This window comes from Mesoplodon bidens, assembly GCF_964165515.1.
Source record: "Mesoplodon bidens genome assembly, chromosome: 9".
Classification (NCBI taxonomy): Eukaryota; Metazoa; Chordata; class Mammalia; order Artiodactyla; family Ziphiidae; genus Mesoplodon; species Mesoplodon bidens.
In genome coordinates this window covers 62,764,501-62,785,388 of record NC_138166.1, presented here as the reverse complement: position 1 = coordinate 62,785,388, position 20,888 = coordinate 62,764,501, and the positions used below count along the sequence as shown (strand labels likewise).

General features: G+C 33.7%; 1 protein-coding gene across 8 annotated transcripts in view; it reads right to left on the bottom strand.

The window, feature by feature from the left end:
- Positions 1–20,888, bottom strand: part of BBS9 (Bardet-Biedl syndrome 9) — a 481,831-nt gene that overhangs the window by 342,658 nt on the left and 118,285 nt on the right. For all 8 annotated transcript variants that reach the window (XM_081244834.1, XM_081244836.1, XM_081244841.1 and 5 more), the window contains 2 exons: positions 17,878–18,061; positions 16,861–16,990 (listed from right to left, as the gene is read on the bottom strand). In XM_081244834.1, coding sequence (XP_081100960.1) covers positions 16,861–16,990; positions 17,878–18,061 — 314 coding nt within the window. The remainder of the gene's footprint in view (positions 1–16,860; positions 16,991–17,877; positions 18,062–20,888) is intronic.

The window sequence follows — 20,888 nt, the reverse complement described above, 5'->3', positions numbered from 1 at the left end:
GGCCAAAAAAATTAATAATAAAAATAATAAACAATATTTCAATAGAAATAATAGAAATTTGCATTATAAGGTATGAAGTTGTTCAGTGCCTAGGTAGAAATATACTCTGACCTACGTTAACTCATCTCCTCTCTTGTGACAAATTACAGATCCCTTTTTTCTTTTGCCCATGAGTCCTTTGCCTATTTCATCATTGGATGAAAAAAGTCAAAAGGTACAAACTTCCATTTATAAGATAAATAAGTACTGCAGATGTAATGTACAACAAGACAAATATAATGAACACTGCTCTATGTTTTATATGAAAGTTGTTGAGAGTAAATCCTAAGAATTGTCATCACAAGAAAAAATTTTTCTATTTCTTTAATTTTGTACGCATATAAGATGATGGACGCTCACTAAACTTATTGTGATAATCATTTCATGATAGATGAGTCAAATCATTATGCTATACACCTTAAACTTATACAATGCTCTATGTCAATTATATCTCAAGAAAACTGGAAGAAAAAATTTAAAAACTCAATGAACACTTACAGTGGGTGAATTTAATTGTATGTAAATTATACCTCAATAAAGTTGAATTTTTTTAAAGAAAAAAAACCTGAGGTTTCTCTCAAAGAGCATCAGAGTGTTGTGTAATTTCTGATTATCAAAAAATTTTTGCTGGTATAACCCGTTCTATTTTCACTCTCTTATAATTATATATTTCAAGTGGCCAGTCCTGATACATATGTATATGAGTTTGATAAGAATATAAAATATTTCCATGTAAAATATGTAAGAGAAAGAAATTTTGACATAATCCATTAGAAGATAATTAAATATGCTTTCTTAACCATATGCATGTTGCTAGGCCCAAAGGCCTCTTCCATCCTTGTCAAGGGGAGTGTTAACCTTCTCTCCTTTCATACAACACTAAATATGCTATGAAGTGGTATGAGACACTTTGTACATAAAAATACATGAACTCATGACTGCTGACATAAAATAAAGTCAATGCCAATAAAAACATAATTCTTTTAAAATTTCTTTTCTACAACCTAAAGCTAACAGTACAGGCATACTCATTAGCATAATAAATAACTATGCATATAAGGAATTCAAATCACAATTATGCCCTTCATGAAATATGGATCTAAGACTCTTCATGAGTTATTCATCTATGTCTGACAGAATAAAAAAGGTTAATAAAATGTTTGACCTGAACAAACAAATAAATGTTCCATAAACAAATTCCCATCATCCACAGAAGAGAAGACAGGATTACTGAGACTAAATTAAATTCCCACAAAATTGAAAACACTTTTTTCAGGGCATAGTTTTAATCCACTCCTATAACAAATGCATTATGGTAAAAAAAAAAATTTGTAAGCAGCCAAACTAAATACTTTTTTAATATCCCATAGGCAAAGTGTTCAGGCTGTGAAGCAGTATGCCTTTGACCCTTCTGAGTCACTTGTTTTCAATTGCTTCATTAATCCCTTCAGTCAGTCAGTCATTCAACCAATGTTCATTGAATACCAACTGCCATGCTTGAAGAAACTGAACAGGGTGGTCCCTATGTGAAAAGAAGAAATGCCCATTCTTTTTTTTTTCAGTTTTATTGAAGTATAATTGACAAATAAAATTGTATATATTTAAAGTATACAATGGGATGATTTGACATACATACACTTCATGAAATGATTATCACAACCAGATTTAACACATACATCACCTTACATGGTTGCCATTGTGTGTGTGTGTGATAAGAATGCTTAAGGTCTACTCTCTTGGCAAATTTCAAGTATACAACACAGTTTTATTAACTATAGTCACCATGCTGTACATGAGATCCCCAGAGCTGATTAATCTTATAACTGAAGCCTTGTGCCATTTGACCAGAATCTCTCCATCTCCCTCACCCCTAATAACCACTATTCTAGTCTCTGAGATGCCCATTCTGTAAGCCAACTCCCCAGAGAAAAACCTCAGCTGAAGAAGGTATTCTCCCCAGACTTGAAACTAAAGTGTCCCTAAAGACTACACATCATAGGACCCCAGTCCTGGCCACAGAAAGAGCCTAGATTGGGGAACTAAGACCTATTAGAATTCACACTGGAAGACAAATGACTTGTTTCTGTGCTACATGGCATTCTGAATGAAACTCACCTAATACTGCTATTCATTTTAGCTTGTTTTTAAGAAACCAAACATTGTAGACTCACTGGGCTTCTAGGAACTATTGAATTTCACTACATATCTGAGTATCACTTGGGAGGTTCAAATGGCTTAAAGATGAGTTTGCCAAAACTCAAGGTACTGTATTAATTCATTTGCATATTGCTAAAGGTAAAGCAATACTTCTAGTCAAAATTGGATTTCCTGAACTCAAATGTGACATAATCTTGAAAGACTTTTTCAAAATAAACATGAATTTTCATGAAATATATACAAGCTGGAAGAAAGATATGTATTGGGGGGGGAATAACACAAGAAAGGTGACAAGAATCTCCTTAAAAGCAGCACGTAACTATTGCTTGATTTTTCTAAAGTATTTTTAAATTACAGCACTTAAAAATGGGCAAAAGTAACCTAGACAAGAATTATTTTAACTTTAACAAAACTTCATTTAATTTTTCATAAAGACTAGTTTTTAGACATAAGTAATTAAGGAGTAAAAAAGGAAAGAATTAAGATGAATAATCAATCCAAAGTTACTCTAAGGATATGAATTTGTTGATTAAGAGTAAAGAATTCACTATCTAAATTCTACTTTAGCAAACACAAATTCTGTTTGATAAAAGTGGCAAAAAAGCAACAAATAAAATTTATGAGATCTGCCTTTAGGCAGACACCAATAAATAAAAATTATTTTATAATATTTTGTTATTTAAATAGAAATTTATTTTGCTTAACTATTTTAAATTTTTTAAACTACAAAAGTTATATATTTGCTGGACTGAAACTGGCACAAATAATTATTGTTATAACTATTTTCTTTAAAGTAATTTTTGTGTAGAAAACAGTAACACATACCCATTTCTGGCAAAGACTAATACTCTGGGGAAAAAAGAAATAAAACAAATGCATAGGTTTAGTGGATCACATACACTATATCCTTTACTTAAAAAGTAATTCATTTCAATGATACATAAAGAAATCCCTATGTTTAATTCTAAATCACGAAAATTTTTCTACACCACCTCCAATAAGGGAAATTTGTTCTAATCTTAGAGTACATCATTCCTGGGCATTACTTCTATCATACCACTACACCACACACACCAAAAAAAATAAAATAAAATAGCAAATCTTTCAACAAACTATAACTTTGATTCTTGTAATCTTCTTTCCATAAAACTATACAATACGTTCTAAATTTTGCCATTTTTATATGGTGATGCTTTAATGGTTGCAGTAGTTGTGGTAATGTCAGTTACACTAAAAAACAACAGATGGGCTGGAGGGAAGAACAAAGCATTTTCTACCATCTGGAAGCCTGTAGAAATTTTAAAAAGCAGCAAGATAACTTTTGTATCTCCATCCGCCAATTACTCCCAATGTGATTGTGTTTTAATTTTTCATATTTTTCTGCTAAACTTTAAGTACTCTGAATATTGTTTCCATAGAAACTGTTCCTGCTGCTTGATCACTCACACACTAGCTCCATGCTGCATTCACACAGTATGGGCATAGCTGAGGCTTTGCAAAGCAGAGAATATTTTTTTCCAACTACAGATCTTGAAAGATGTCATATATGCTTTCTCCATCGTTAACAAAGTTTTTTTAAAAGAAGGGAAATGTAGAATTTTTATACTCCTAAGTGTTCAGAGTTATTGCAAAATTCACTGCTAAAGGTAAATTGTTATATGGTCCAAATCAGAATAATTTTCCTTCCAAGAAAAATTTTTAAATGTTCAATTAATATGAACTGTTCCTACTCATTTGAAATACGAAGGTAACAAGATGGGATAAGAAGAGGAGAGAAATTTGCTGTTGGAAATAAGTATAAGTGACAGATAAAAGGTATTATTTTTTTCATTGTATTTTGATAACTGAATACTAGTAATTTCTAATTTACAAACCATAACTTTTCTTTTAAATAAAAAGAAAAAAGGAATAATTTTCTACACTATTCTTCTTAATTAAAATACTTAATAATTTATCTTTCACTTTTTATTCATTCCAAAATATTTATATCTATATTAATACATCTAAACTATTTTAGATTTAAATGAAAGAGGCTTGGTAGCATCATTGTTTTTCCAAAGACTGAAGTTGATTTTTAGAATACCTTAGCCTTCCTAAATGTTATTTAAAGAACATATCCAGATTCTTCCACCCCTCAGTCCCACACTCCAAAAGTAATCACTTTTGTTTTAGGCTTCTACCTTCTGGTTTTTCAAATGTTTATCATTTTAATGTCAAACAATATACTGTCATTAGATTGAATATTGGATAGCACTAACATGAAAGGGAAGCAATTGTTCTAGAGAAAAGAAAGGTATGAGAGTTTTTTAGTAGAAACAAAAAGAGTTGGGACTTTGACTTCTAGTAGCATGGTAGACTAAATACTCTGAAGGGCCCTATCACTTTCTGCTTTTCTATGTTGGAACATTACCCATGTATGCTATAATTAGTAGTTTACATGTTTGATTATGAGCTCCTGCATATTATTGATCTTTCTATGCTTCAGTTTTATCACCTATAAAATGGGAATGGTAATAATATTAATAATAGTAGCAATTCTTAGAAGGATTAAATAAATTACTATGTATAAAGCACTTAGAATACTGCCTGGTGCATAGTAAGTGAAATAAATATTAGTTATTATTATCATATGGACTCTTGGAACAGTGTTATGGTAAAAGAACACATTACTAATTAGACAATCAATGTATGCTCTAAAACATCTTCATGGTATGTAATACATGCTATCTACAAATATTAAAATACTCTCACTCTAAAAACATTGGAAAATTAAAGATGACTTTTTGATGAACTACAAGGGGAAAAAAGTAAAATAAATCTTTCTTTCTGCACTAAGCAAAGTTTTCACATAGCCAAGGCTTATCAAGATTTGAACATAAGTTCTAATTAGAACATATGTTCTACATTAATGAATTAATGTTCAATAATGGCATTCTGTCACCTACTTAATTAAAACAAAAACACTTGAACTTTGAATTAGTACAGTTTTCTCTATAGTTTTAAATATTACACACTCAAAACAAATTGTATGGGCATCTGAATCTTTCTTTTTTTAGCATATCAATAAAGCAGGTAGTAGCTCTGCTTCTACTTTACACTTATTTTAAATAGTAAACTTCATTTCAGTGAACAAACGTTAATAGACTTTATCTACAGGCAGGAAAACCACTGAATACAGATCCCCATTTTAGAATATGTGGGAACCCTCCTATCTATTCAGTGATAGATTCCGTGTGTCACAGAGGTCAGATAATTGAGAGATAAAGCCCTATTTTAGCAGGCAAAATTTCATTTACTTACCAGTTTCAAGTTAAAGTTATAAAGAGGACTTAAATGATAACATGATTGCTTGACTATATTATATTTTTCAATCCCTTTTTTTGGTAATTTTATTTAGTATTCCAGTGTCTTGAAATGAAGTAATGCACCATCACTCTCCCCAATCTGTTTTTTAAAGATGTAGGGAGTTAGTGAAGATTTCTAAACTATTAAACACTTCAGAAGTTTTGAATGAGTTACTAATGTAGTTCTTTTTAGAATTTAAGAGCCTAATGATACAACGATGCCAGTACACACCAGGCAATAAATATGTACTGCTGTATTCTTGTATTTCCTTTCAGATAACAGTTGATTCTAATTTTAAGGCATCCAACTTTAGCTTATAGAGTAAGATTTATATATTTACATACACCCTTTTTTATTTTGGCAATATCCCAGATATGCACTCCAATGCTAGTTCAAAAGTATAGACCATATACTGGTTAACGAGTTAAAAGAACTAAGTTCATTAAAAGTTCCAAAGTCATTAGTAGCAGAATATAACCTAATATTACCCAAAAAAGTAACTTTGTTTCTCTTTTATATTCTCCAGTAAGCAACTTAGAAAATGTAACTTTTTTTATCTTGGAAATATAAATATTTTTTAATAATTTAGAAATAAATTTAAAGCCTCATTCTATCTTTGAAACCAGAGTATTTTAACTGAGGAGGGAAAATGTAAAATTATATATTTCCAAGAAAGATGCATGTATTTCCAAGAAAGATGAAAGCAAAGTCACCAACCTGATACAAATAATCTCCAAGACCAAAGGGCCAAGGAGCTATGCATTTATTAAAAGACAAAACTCACCCTAACTAGTGAAAAGCAAAACACTTTTCTGGTGCTACCACTCTACTAAACAACTAACTCCTCTGCCAGCCCCCTCATCCACTATGAAATTAACTCTCATATCAGTATGGGACAGAGAAACAGAAACCAAAACACAAGGCTTTTCCATATAGATTTTTTTTTTTGAGACTGAGCACTTCCTTTTAAGAGACGTTCACAGCCTCAATGACAGTATGTCTAAAGAAATTTTGCAGTGGAAATACATGGTAATATGATGAATTCTACCATTAAAACATTTAATTTATAAAACACAAAAGAATAAACCCAACTAGCATTCTAAGTGCAACTCCTTATCTTTGGCTGTAGAGTGTTTCTAAAACCTCTGGCAGACAAGTTAAACAGATTTGCTATGGAATGTACCAAAGTCAAACAATCTGCAACTGTAATTACTATTAAACTTTTCATGAGAATGGAGTATGCTGTGTTTTACATTACTACATAAAAAATAAAATGATAATGAAAACATGAGACCACAGCAAAAGATTTCTAACTTTCATAAGGAAAGTTTTTCTAAGGATTATAACCTCAACTGATAAATAACAATAAAGACATGGCTTTTTAATTTATTTATAAGATTACCGCAAGTCTTTTCCATGTGAATAAAATACTTATCGAAGGAGCAATACTACAGTTCATAAAGCAGCATACTGATAGGCCATAGATCAACCATGGTTTAGCTACATGGTTATAAGGACTTTACAAGCACAATTCTTGTTCAAATGGTATAAAATCCAATCAACATAAAATCTAGAAATCACCTCTTTAAAGACCTTGACCATACACAATAGAAATACTGTATATGCATACAAGTAATGATGACCATCAAAAGTAAAGCAATTCATTTTACTCCCAAAATGCTTCAATAGAATTGACATAAACAATTTGTCTAAATCATGGTTACTGAGATATCAACAATAAGAGAAAGAAAACAAAATAACAAATATGATAAATCCTGTTCTTCCTTCTCTTCCTTCCCCCATATCTCCTTACATTAAGTTATAATCTATTGTGCTACACTAGCAGGCCCACCATGTCCCAAACTGAAACTCCCCTTTTCTGATAGGGGTTCTCTCACCCTATTTATATTTATATTTATATTTATTTATCACATAATATATTATATAATATTAATATTTCTGGTTAACAACCCAATTATCATCTTATGCCACTTAAGTCGCAATGGGTTTCTTTAAAACTGATTTATCACTATTAATACAGAAAAGATATTTTTTACTTCCCAAATAAAAGGAAAAAGCAAAACAAAACAAAAAGTAAACAAGCAAATAAAAAACAGGGGAAGGAATTAGACTTCTCAGGAAAAACTAATAGTGAAAACACTGAAAATCAGTAAGCTTCATCACAGTAAAATGAGCTAAATTAAGCTTAATTTAATTACAATGCCAAAAGCACCAATTACAATCAACTACAAAATTTCTAAAAATCACCGAAAGAATACAAATGCTACATTATGGTGAGGAAAATGGAAGGTTAGGAAAACAATCAAATTAATGTCAAAACCCACTATGTTATACTTTATGAGGGTATGCAAATTCTTTCAATTGATCTAGAATTCATCTATAATGAACACTGCACGAAACAAGACCAAATATAAACCAGTCAGAAAGTACAGTGGGATACCCAATTACTAAAGACAGTGATATATTCTGTGTAAAATTAAGAGCTCAGCCACATTTCAAGGACCATATCTTTCTAAAAAGGTTGCCATTTTATTTTTTAATTTTTTTCCCAAAAAACTCACTATTCTGCTCAATCTCTAGCCTGAACCAAAATTATTTTTTGGAAATTAAATGGTAGTCAGAACTGGAAAAAAGCCAATTTCTCCAAAAGAATCCCTAAATTCAGCAGTATTCAAATCTATTTTTCTCTGCAATTTAATGATATGACCCTAAGGCTCTTCTGAAATGTTCAATTCAATATGGCAACAGTCCTCATGCAGTCTCTCCAATAGCTAACTAAAATGGCCATGCAGGAGCTGAAAGAGACAAAGACACAGACATGAAATCATTGGAAAAAGGGAGGAAAGTGTAAAAAACAATCCCATAAACTATAAATTCAGAACCTAAAAGAAATTTAGACTAATTATCAGGTAGATAAAGCCAAAAACACAGCTTTAGCTTATGTCACACCCAACTTCACTTCATAGAGACCAACTGAACAAAGGTAGGAAGATGTTTTATTCTTCTTCCCTAATCTCAACACCTACCCTAATCTGCCCAGGTTCCATAGGAACCATAAAACTATGCTGACATCTTTTACTACTCAAACCTGACCTATTATGGAAGCAAGGTATTTTATCCCTACCCATCGGAACCTTTCCCACTTCTGCCACTGCCCTTGGCCTCTCTACACTATCTATATCCATACAGAGGTAACAAATTCTATAAAACAACTGGCTAAGTAAAGGACAGAAATTAATAGTAGCATATTATATGCTCAGAGATAGAATCCCAAAATAAACACTAAAAACAGGTTTCAAAGTAAGACATACCTGGCACAAGTACATCATGGGAATTATAGCCTGCCACGTACTACACTGGTTAATAATACCAAAGATGCAGGAGGAGGGAGGCATGCGGAAGGGGGAAAGATATCACTTCACTAGGCTAAAAAAATCTCCAATGGTAGACATAGAAAATGCTGTGGAAGCACTGATACAGAACACAAAATTCAGACACTCTCCCAGAAAACAGGAAGAAAAATGACAAAGAAATAAAAATTATGAAGAAGAACACAGTGGACATGGGGAACAGAAAATAAATAGCCAACCAAACAATATTCATTTCCCTGAAGGATGGACTATATCAAACAGAACTGAAAGAATAATCAAACATACAATATAAGGAAGCTTTCTTCAGCAGCCAAACAAATAGTCTAAACAGATTAAATCCACCACGTTCCCAACTAAATCAAGGAAAACAATATCATACAAATATATAGTAACAAATGTGGCATTTACAGAAAAAAATGAAAAACATTCTTCAAGCAACCACACACAAAGAACTAGTTACTAGGGCCTCCCTGGTGGCGCAGTGGTTGAGAGTCCGCCTGCCGATGCAGGGGATACGGGTTCGTGCCCCGGTCCGGGAGGATCCCATATGCCGCGGGGCGGCTGGGCCCGTGAGCCATGGCCGCTGAGCCTGCGCGTCCGGAGCCTGCGCATCCGGAGCCTGTGCTCCGCAACGGGAGGGGCCACAACGGTGAGAGGCCCGCATACCGCAAAAAAAAAAAAAAAAAAAAAAAGAACTAGTTACTTAAAACACAACAAAAATCAAGTTTTCCATAATTCTCTCCCCAGCAACAATAAACATCAATTGATAAAGAAAAAATGACTTCCAGCCAAAGATGGCACAGGAAAACTCCTCAAAACTCACCAAAAAACAGCAGAAAGTACGACAATAACAACCAGTGCCCCCATCAAAAAAAAAAGGAAAATTGAACAAGGACATCACTACAGTCACAATCAGCAAATTTTGAGGCTGAACACCTTATTTACTTTTTTTTATTGAAGTATAGTTGATTTACAATGTTCTAGGTGTACAGCAAAGTGATTCAGTTATACACACATATATATTTATGTCTATTCTTTTTCAGAGTCTTTTCCATTATAGACTATTACAAGCTATTAAATAGAGTTCCCTGTGCTATACAGTAGGTCCTGGTTGTTTATCTATTTTATTGAGGCTGAACATTTTAAATTCTGTACTGTAATAAGATAGGATGCCAAGAGCTGACACATGCTTCTCAGACCTCAAGCATAGAGGTATACAGAGTCAGGCCCCTAGACTAACATAATGAGATCTAAGGGTACAGGTGGGATGCAGGAAATGGAATATAGAAAACCACAGTATGATAACCAACAAGGACCTACTGGATAGCATAAGGAACTTTACTCAATATCTTGTAATGGGCGGGGGTGGTGGTGGTGGGATGAATTGGGAGACTGGGATTGACATATATACACTAATATGTATAAAATAGATAACTAATAAGAACCTGTTGTATAAAAAAAATAAATTAAATAAAATTCAAAAGAAATCTTTTAATAACCTATAATGGAAACAAATCTTAAAAAAGAATATATATAAAATATATATAATATACATATATATAACTGAATCACTTTTCCTTACACCTGAAACTAACACAACATTGTAAGTCAAGTATATTTCAATAAAAATTTTTAAAAAAGAATAGAAAGATACAGTAGAAGTATAAGATGCATTTATCAATCAGCTAGCTTCCTAACCAATGAAAATAAGAGGACAAACAGCAGCCACTGACTTTTAACACCAACAGCCTGTGACTGGAGATACAGGGGGACTTCTGTTAGACTCATCCACCTCTTAAACCCTGAAAACTGAGGGAGCTGGACCACCAGGGCAACGGAGAAATTAAACACAATGAGAAGGTAAAAGAATCAGGTGGTCCGAGTTCATTACTCTCTCCTATCACTTCCCACATGATTCTTAAGTAAATTGCTGCCATCATTTTAAATATGAGCAATAATTGCAAAGTAATGAACAGAGGACCTTTGTGCAGAAATTGCAAATAAAGTAAAAGAGATAGAGATGAGGGAGATTGGAACATAAGCAAAAAGCAGAAAATATCCATAGCAAGAACTTCCTAGGGAAATAAATGAAGAAATCAGACAAACAGCTACTATTGTATCAATGAAATGAAAGAAACATAATTTTTTCTTTGTTTGAAAAGCACAAACACAAACTGGATGGATGAAAGCCACATTAGGAGCAATAACAAGAAAAAATAAAATAAAATAAAAACAAACATAAGAGCATGGTGGAGAGACATGGATAAAAATCACACAAATCAAAATAGAAAAAAATTGACAATTAATGAGGTGATGCTAGATGTGGAAGACAATGTAAGCTTAATATATTTATAATAATGATATTGATTACGAAAACTGAACTGGTAGACCAGAACCAATATTCAAAGGTATTATGGAAGAAAATTTTTCTGAAATGAACAAAAACTTGAATCTATCAAATCTCACCTTGTTCTAGAACAAACTGATACATACAAAATTAATCAACTGATGATAATGCTAGTGAATTTACAGTCTTTTAAGGATTTAAAAAAATAAGTCAGATATGAGCATCCAGGAAGAAAAAGCAATTCATTCAATAAGAAGTTTTAAGAAAAGTTCAGCCAGCCTCAGACTTTACCACAGCAACTATCAACACCAAATGGAAGTTCCAAAATTCTGGGGGAAGCTAAGATAACCTTCAAGTATAAAAGCAATAAACAATTCTCAAGATTGCAAGAAGACTTACAAGGTTTTCCTCAAATCTACTGGATGATTGAATTCAACTAACCAAGAAGTAAATCAAGATAATTCTGGAACGGTAGAAGAATTGGTGGTGAGCTTTGAGAGGATAGAATAAAGGACTAAAAATAGTGATTACTAAAATGTATGTAAATGTTTTAAACTTTGACAAAATAAATAATAGTAAGATACCAACAATGTCAGAACTTGGTAAGAAGAGAGGAAGAAGAAAGCATAAGTTGCTGTTTTCCTTATCTTTTATAATAGGAGTCAATAGACACTGCCAAAAGTTGAAATACCACTTTAAAAAATTGAAAATATCAATCTTTTACTTTTTTTCTATACTTAGAGGGGTCTTTTAGAAACTGAAATACATTGTTGTGAATAAATATCTATGTAAAATTCATTTATTCCTTCCATTTTATCTATTTCTTTTTTCTCTTAGAACATAAAATAAACATATATAAAAAACATATGATTCTGCTTTGTAAATTTTATCCTGTGCCTAATTGGCATATCTGTAGACAAAAATATCAGGCTTGACGTTTAACAGGTGCTAACAAATGTCAATTCTGGATGGTAAGATTGAGGTAACTTTAAATAATACTTGAATTTTATCTTTTTTTTTTTTTTCCAGCCATGCCATGTGGCTTACAGGATCTCAGTTCCCCGACCAGGGATTGAACCCAGGCCCACAGCAGTATGATAAAAATTTATCATTGTACAATATTTTTCTGTCATGTATTTTTATCAGCTATAAATTATTATTGTAAACGATACTAATGCTTTTTTCAAGAATGTTTCTAAAATTTGCATTCACTTTTTATCTAGGCAATATGATCATACAATGATTTTAATGTATTTTTCTGTATCTCTTAAAGATTGTGAATCTTTTTAAATCATGAATTATAATTTTTTAACTTATTAATTGTGCTTCATCCCTCAGTCGGCTGATTTAATGTTCCCCAGAATGGTATAGGGTGTTATATTGTATGATAAAATAAAGAAAAGAGATATGTATGTGTATGTAACATCTAATACATGGAAGAATTCCAAGTGCAGAGAAACCACAGCTCACACACAAGAAATGGTAACCAAAGAAAATAGTATAAAAAGTAGAGAATATCAAAGAAGCTGAAAATTGACAAAATACATCGAATGTAACAATTTTAAATGGGTCTCCAAAATGCGTTGAAAAATCCAATCAAATTATTTTTATAAGAAATACACCCAAAATAAAGTTACAGGTTAAAAAAGCATAGACAATAGCATACCAATAATTAATAACAAAGTGAACTCAAAGCAAACAAAACAAAACAAAGAAGAAAACATTAAATGAAAGCACAAAAAAAGGTCACTTTATACTGGCAAAATTTCTTAAACTAACCAAAAAAATAAAATAACTATCATAAACATAAGTTGAATAATTAGAACTAGAATACATAAATCAAAAATACTTAGATGTTCAACAAAAAATTGACAGAAAAATATAGTAATGAAAGACAAACATTCCACTGCTGATTAACAGATTAACAGAGGAAAATATCAATAAGAATGCGCAAGCTCTGAAAATCATAATTTATGCTCTACCCTACTTCCAAGAATATTTACAAATATTATGGGGAATATTAAGCCACAAAGGAAACACTTAAAAATATAACATAGCAGAAAGTGTATATATAGGCCAACATTCTCTTTCTACAAAGCACAAAGAAAAAAAAAGACAAATTAACAGCAAACGTTAAACTAAAAAGAAAGAAAAAGTCACTTTGAAATTTAAAAACTCTCCTAATAAATATGTCTTCAAAGAAACAATATCCTTCCATCTATGAGTCTCAATTTTTTCATATTTAAAAAAAACTTTAAAAGCTCTTATGAGGTCTTTCTAGCTACCCCTCACCCTGACACACACAAACCACAATGATTTTCATGTATCTACTGAGCATATACCATATGTTCAGCTTTCTGACTGATTATTCAATGTGATATGCAAAAGTAGAACAGGTCCTTACATTAAAACAGTGTATGATCAAATTGGGAGTTAGAAAAAGCAAAGAATAGTCACCAACATACTATAAATATAGAAATTCAAAGAAGGAGATCAGGGTAGAGAGGGAAGGCTTATTTATGTGACTTGTTAGGACTCGAAGATAGAAGAAATCTGAAAATCCAGAGAAGAAATGGGAAGAACATTCTGGTCAAGAATACTGTATCAATGAAAACTAAAGAATAAAATATTAAATACTGACAGTTATAAAAAGTTACTATAGTGAATATAGCCTAGGAAGAAAAACACCGTAGTCCTAGACCAAATTGTTTATACTAAAAAATGAGCTGTAACAAGATTTTAAAGCACAATGGCTGTGGCTGCCAGCTAAAGTTTGGAAAGGCTCCCATCACTTTGAATGTCCATTCAAATAGACTTCTACTTTTAGGTATATTTCATATCTCTAGAGAGAATAACGTTACCGATAAACAATGATCTTTATTTGCCGTTTGGGAAACTGACTATAGCAGAGGTAAGATACTCCGCCAGGCTTCCATAGCTACTTTGTGCAATGAGAGGAAAACAGTAATAGCTAAGAATTTAAAGAACATTATCACATTTGGGATCTTCTGATTCTGTAAACTGTATATTTATTTCACATTCTTATAGTCTAACACACAAAAATTAAAATAATTAGACTAAAAAAGTTCTAATCAAGAATGCCGTTTACCCTGAAAAGAAAGAAGGAAAGCCAGACAGATTTAAAACTGGTTTATAATAAACAAGGTAGAGAGAACTAGGACTGCCAACTAGGAGGGAGTGGGAGGAAATAAAGCATCGTAGTTTCTGAAGAAAATGCTGCTATTAAGTATAATTGCACCAACTTGATCCAAATCCAATATTTCTTATTCATTGAAAAGAAACATATTAAAGTAGCAGCAATTTCCTTTACAAATAAACACATGCAGCCAAGGAAGCTTCTACCAAAAAAGTTTAACCCTAAAGGTAATAAAAAGCAGGAGTGACATTATTTCAGTGCTCTAACTTCAAATAATAACTTCTAAATACAAATATGCTATAGTTAAGTCAGTAATAAATTTTTTTGATTCTACTACTAAAAGTTACAATGAAATTCTTTCAAACACTCTAATCCTATATTTTTATGTTAAAGTGCATAAAAATAAGAAAAATCTTCCAATGAATAATTAGAAAGTATTGCTATATGTTAACCATGGAAATCATTAATGGTAATATTTGCACTTATTTATAATTATGATCTTTATGAGAAATAGGAAGTTTCACTTACAAGTACCTAAATTTAGGTGTGTCAGGCTAATTTTGAATATAAGCATCTTGCTGCACACTATATAGAAATTTGACTTTTTATTCAAGGTACTTTCAGTTACTATTTGTCCCTTGACTTGTAAGTTGCATCTGGACCAGAAACTATAAATTAACCATAAATATCTTCTGGCAAGCCATATCTCTGAGCTTCTCTATGAGTATGGTGACTCTTAAAATAGACATATCCCTTGTAAATAATATATCTGTAATACAAGTATTTCAACTAAATGATCTCAATAAGTTCTTTCTATCTATCACTCTCCCATGCCCCACATACATACAAAAACCACAATGACCTTTTAGTATTTAAAGATACTGGCTCCTGACGGGCATGAAGACTCTAAGCCAAGATGGGCTGCATACCCACCAGTGTGAATCTGTCTTCTTGCACCTAAGCTATCACTTGGGGGGCCAAAGAGAACAGCTCTTGGATGGATATATGGACCGCTGCAATAATTACTCTCCCAAAAGAGAATTACTTGACGTTGCCCTGCTGGCAAGATATTTTTCCTGTTCTAAATCCTTATAAGTAAATCTGATATAAAATGTCTGGTGAGGGTTCCCCTGGTGGCGCAGTGGTTGAGAGTCCGCCTGCCGATGCAGCGGACACGGGTTCGTGCCCTGGTCCTGGAAGATCCCACATGCCGTGGAACGGCTGGGCCCGTGAGCCATGGCTGCTGAGCCTGCGCATCCAGAGCCTGTGCTCCGCAACGGGAGAGGCCACAACAGTGAGAGACCCGCGTACCGCAAAAAAAAAAAAAAAAAAAAAAAAATGTCTGGTGAGTCTGAGTGTTTGGTTGAACTCAAAAGACCATCTGGTGGACTTTGCAAAAGCTAACTCAAAATTTTAAATTTTTCTTCAGATACAAAATAACTGTAATTTGTGTTAAGTGCACAGCAACTATAATTATAGTATTATAATTATAGCATTTTCTCATAAATATGAAAGCAATTTCTTTTTAAAATATGCAATGTTTTTAAAACATTGTTTTCATTTTTCCAACATCTAAGCTTCAGATTAACCATTAATGCAAATATGAATGCCTTTCATTGAGCCTCAACAATAATATTCCACATTCAACTTCTTAAATTAGGGGGATTAGCCACATTGATCAGATACTATAGGCATCACTGAAGAATTCTACATACGGTTTTTAAATGTTCAATAAAATGATCTAAATAAGCAGAATTGAATAGATCTGGGAATACATGAAGCTTTATAGAAAGTTGTGTTTCTATATATTTATTGAGATTTTCAATTCCTAAACATAATCTGAGATGCTAAAGAGTTTGTCAAGATCTTGCCTCATATACTGACAAACTAGAAAAATTACACAGTTAGATATCTATTTCTCTCATTTTTGATAAATTTTGTAAAGTTAACATTAACACACGAATATTGTCTTTCATTTAAATGCAAAAAGGCTCTATTTAAAATCTAAACTGTCCTGAACACAGAATCATTAGCAATTCTGCACCGTTTGACATAAGTTCTGAAACAAATTTTGAAGTGTAACATTCTCACAGTCAACAATAAGTGATCTCTAAATGGGATCCATTAAGTGCTTAAAGAAATCCTTTTCTATTTTAAAGAAAATAATCTATCAGGTAAACTATTTTCTTGAAATCTTGAATTTATAAAGAATATCTTATTAGAGATACTAGATAAAAATGATTACAGGTGCTAATTAAGGGTTTTTTATATCCTTCTTTACCAATAAAATTTATATTTTAAATTATCTCCATTGCAGACATTCAATGTCATTTGTCATTTTTTAATAAAATCATTTGCCATAAAACTTCTAGTGAATTCCTTAAGATACTCTTTTTAAAAAAATGTTAAATTAAACCACTTACTGTAAACAGCCCACTCTTACTGCTACAGGAATGTGGGGAAGTTGAGTGGCCCACTTCAATGTCACATCCTGATAAACATGCAACATGTTATTATGGTTTCCAATCAAAGTATTTATTGTTCCTTCAGAAACTATGGGTTGAAGACAGAAAAAGAGGATAATAAGAAAACAATCATTTCCAACAGTATATTATATCCCTTTTAGAGGATTTATGATACAAATTAATTCTAATGTCTTGACAATTTTTCAGGCTTCCCTGGTGGCGCAGTCGTTGAGAGTCAACCTGCCAATGCAGGGAACACGGGTTTGTGCCCCGGTCCGGGAAGATTCCAAATGCTGTGGAGCGGCTGGGCCCGTGAGCCATGGCCACTGAGCCTGCGCGTCCGGAGCCTGTGCTCCGCAACAGGAGAGGCCACAACAGTGAGAGGCCCGCGTACCGCAAAAAATTAAAAAAATAAAAATAAAAAAATAAAATTAAAATAAAACATTATTTTTCAACTACAAGCTACCAATATCAAAAAGAAAAAAATCATTTTATAAGTATATAAAAACTACATATATAACTATGAAAACTGTAACTAGATAGTGGCCAACATTTTTGCATTTTATCTAGAAAGCATGAACTTGATTAATATTTAACACATTTAAGCTAATATTTACTAGACATTCACTACAGACAAATAATTCTATTAGGCATTACTATGCTCCATTCTGCTTGTAAAAGAGTCTGATGTTCTCTTAGAAGCATCTTGAACAGCCACGTCTTGGAAAGCATTAATGCATACCTGAGGCCAATTCTACAAGTCATTTTGTATGAAGTAAAATAACTGACAAAACCAAATGTGTGCTTTATATCACACTTCTATTCAAACTTTAAAAGTTAACATTTCTATTACGTGTGCTGTATAAAACTATTTTCCTAAATGTTTAAAATATATGTGAGTGATTTGGGCTTTTTTTGGTGTATAAAATATAGTCATGACATATGGAAGAGATAAAAGAAAATCTTTCTACACACCTGAGCAATATGGGAGAAAACAACTTGGGCTACAATCAAGTTTCTTCATAAATCGAATTTGTCCATTATCCTTAAGGCAAAAAAAGTTTCTCTCACCAAGAACAAAAACAGAAGATGCTGACTGATTGAAAGAGACAATACATATATCAAGGGCTTGCTCTCCAATATTTAGAGTCCAATCCACCTGCAAAGGAAAACTTATGATCAATTTAGTTACTAAAAACAGAACATTTTAGTCACTGTCATATCAATACAATTAAGAAATGCTTTACAACAACGCAGGCATAAAGATTGGCTAACCTTGGGCTTCCTTGATGGCGCAGTGGTTTAGAATCCGCCTGCCAATGCAGAAGACACAGGTCCAAGTCCTGGTCCAGGAAGATCCCACACGCCATGGAGCAACTAAGCCCGTGCACCACAACTACTGAGCCTGCGCTCTAGAGACCATGAGCCACAACTACTGAACCCATGTACCACAAATAGTGAAGCCCACGTGCCCAGAGCCTGTGCTCCTCAACAAAAGAAGCCACCGCAATGAGAAGCCTGCGCACTTCAACGAATAGTCCCCGCTCATCACAACTACAAAAAGCCCACATGCAGCAATGAAGACACAACAGAGCCAAAAATGAATAAGCAAAATAAATAATTTTTTTAAAAAGAAAGATTGGCTAATCTTCATTCACTTTTGTTTTCCTATGACCATATTTCTCATATTTTGTCCTCTAATAGTTTTTGCCCCACCTTTTAACAAATGATATTAGCTATTCAGCAGTTCAAAAACACTCATGTAAGTTTAATCAAGGAGGTGAAGATCTGTGCATCAAAAACTATAAAACATTGATGAAAGAAATTGAAGAGCACAAATAAATGGAAAGATATTCCATGTTCATGGATTAGAAGAATTAATATTATTAAAATGTCCCTACTACCCAAGGTGATCTACAGATTCAAATCCCTATCAAAATTCCAATGACATTTTTCACAGAAATAGAAAAAAAAATGTGTAAATTCATATGAACCCACAAGACTCCAAATAGCCGAAGCAATCTTGAGCAAAAAGAACAAAGCTGGAAGCATTATACTACCTGATTTCAAAATATACTACAAAACTATACTAATCAAAACAGCATGGAACTGGCATAAAAAACAAACATCTAGACCAATGGAACAGAATAGGGAGCCAAGAAATAAAACTCTGCATTTACAGTCAACGCATTTTTGACAAAGTTACCAAGAACACACAATGCAATATGGTACAGTCTCTTCAAAAAATGGTGCTGGGGGCTTCCCTGGTGGCGCAGTGGTTGAGAGTCTGCCTGCCGGTGCAGGGGACATGGGTTCGTGCCCTGGTCCAGGAAGATCCCACATGCCGTGGAACGGCTGGGCCCATCAGCCATGGCTGCTGAGCCTGCGCGTCCGGAGCCTGTGCTCTGCAACAGGAGAGGCCACAACAGTGAGAGGCCCACGTACCACAAAAAAAAAGAAAAAATGGTGTTGGGAAAACTTGATATCCACATGCAGAGAAATGAAAATGAACCCCTATCTCATACCATATGCAAAAATCAATTCAAGGGCTTCCCTGGTGGCGCAGTGGTTGAGAATCTGCCTGCTAATGCAGGGGACACGGGTTCAAGCCCTGGTCTGGGAGGATCCCACATGCCGCGGAGCAACTAGGCCCGTGAGCCTGCGCGTCTGAAGCCTGTGCTCTGCAACAAGAGAGGCCGCGATAGTGAGAGGCCCGTGCACCGCGATGAAGAGTGGCCCCCGCTTGCCACAACTAGAGAAAGCCTTCGCACAGAAACGAAGACCCAACACAGCAAAAATAAAGAAATTAATTAATAAACTCCTACCCCCAACATCTTGTTTAAAAAAAAAAAAATCAATTCAAAATGGACTAAAGACTTAAACATAAGAACTGAAACTTCAAAATTATTGGAAGAAAACATAGGGAAAAGCTCAAAGATTTTTTTGGATATGACCTCAAAAGCACAGGCAACAATATTAAAATAGACAAAAGGGAATTCATCAAACTAAAAAGCTTCTGCAGGGAAAAAAAAAGTCATTATGGGATTATATGAAATTATGTGTGTGAAACTTTTGAAAATTGTAAAGCATTATAGAATTTAAAGTCTTTTATTCAATAAAAAAAATTTTTTAAAGCTCTGCACAGCAAAGGAAACAATCAATTGTGTGAAGAGACAATCTATGAAATGGAAAAAAATATATCCATATAGCTAATAAGGAGTTAATATACAAAAATATATAAGAAACTCAGACAGCTCAATAGCAAGAAAACAAATATCTGATTTTAAAATGGGCAAAAGACCTAAATAGACATTTCTCAAAATAAGACATACAAATGTCCAACAGGTATATTAAAAAATGCACACCACGGGCTTCCCTGGTGGCGCAGTGGTTGGGAGTCCGCCTGCCAATGCAGGGGACGCGGGTTCGTGCCCCGGTCTGGGAGGATCCCACGTGCCGCAGAGCGGCTGGGCCCGTGGACCGTGGCCACTGGGCCTGTGCGTCCGGAGCCTGTGCTCCGCAACGGGAGAGGCCACAGCGGTGAGAGGCCCGCGTACCGCAAAAAAAAAAAAAATGCACACCACCACTAATCATCAGGGACATGCAATGTGAGATGGAATGCACAAAAGTACGTGGATAAAGAGGAAGTAAGACTGCCCTCAAAGTTAGGCTTTGAGGCAAGAATCAACAAATAAAAGTTCAAAGAAGAGATATGAAAAGTCACATTAAAGATAGGTAGACATATATATATATGGACTTCCCTGGTGGCGCAGTGGTTAAGAATCCGCCTGCCAATGCAGGGGACATGGTTTTGATCCACGGTCCGGGAAGATCCCACATACTGCAGAGCAACTAAGCCCATGCACCACAACTACTGAGCCTGTGTGCTGCAACTACTGAAGTCCGCGCGCTCTAGGGCCCACGTGCTGCAACTACTGAGCCCGCATACTGCAACTACTGAAGCCTGCGCACCTAGAGCCCATGCT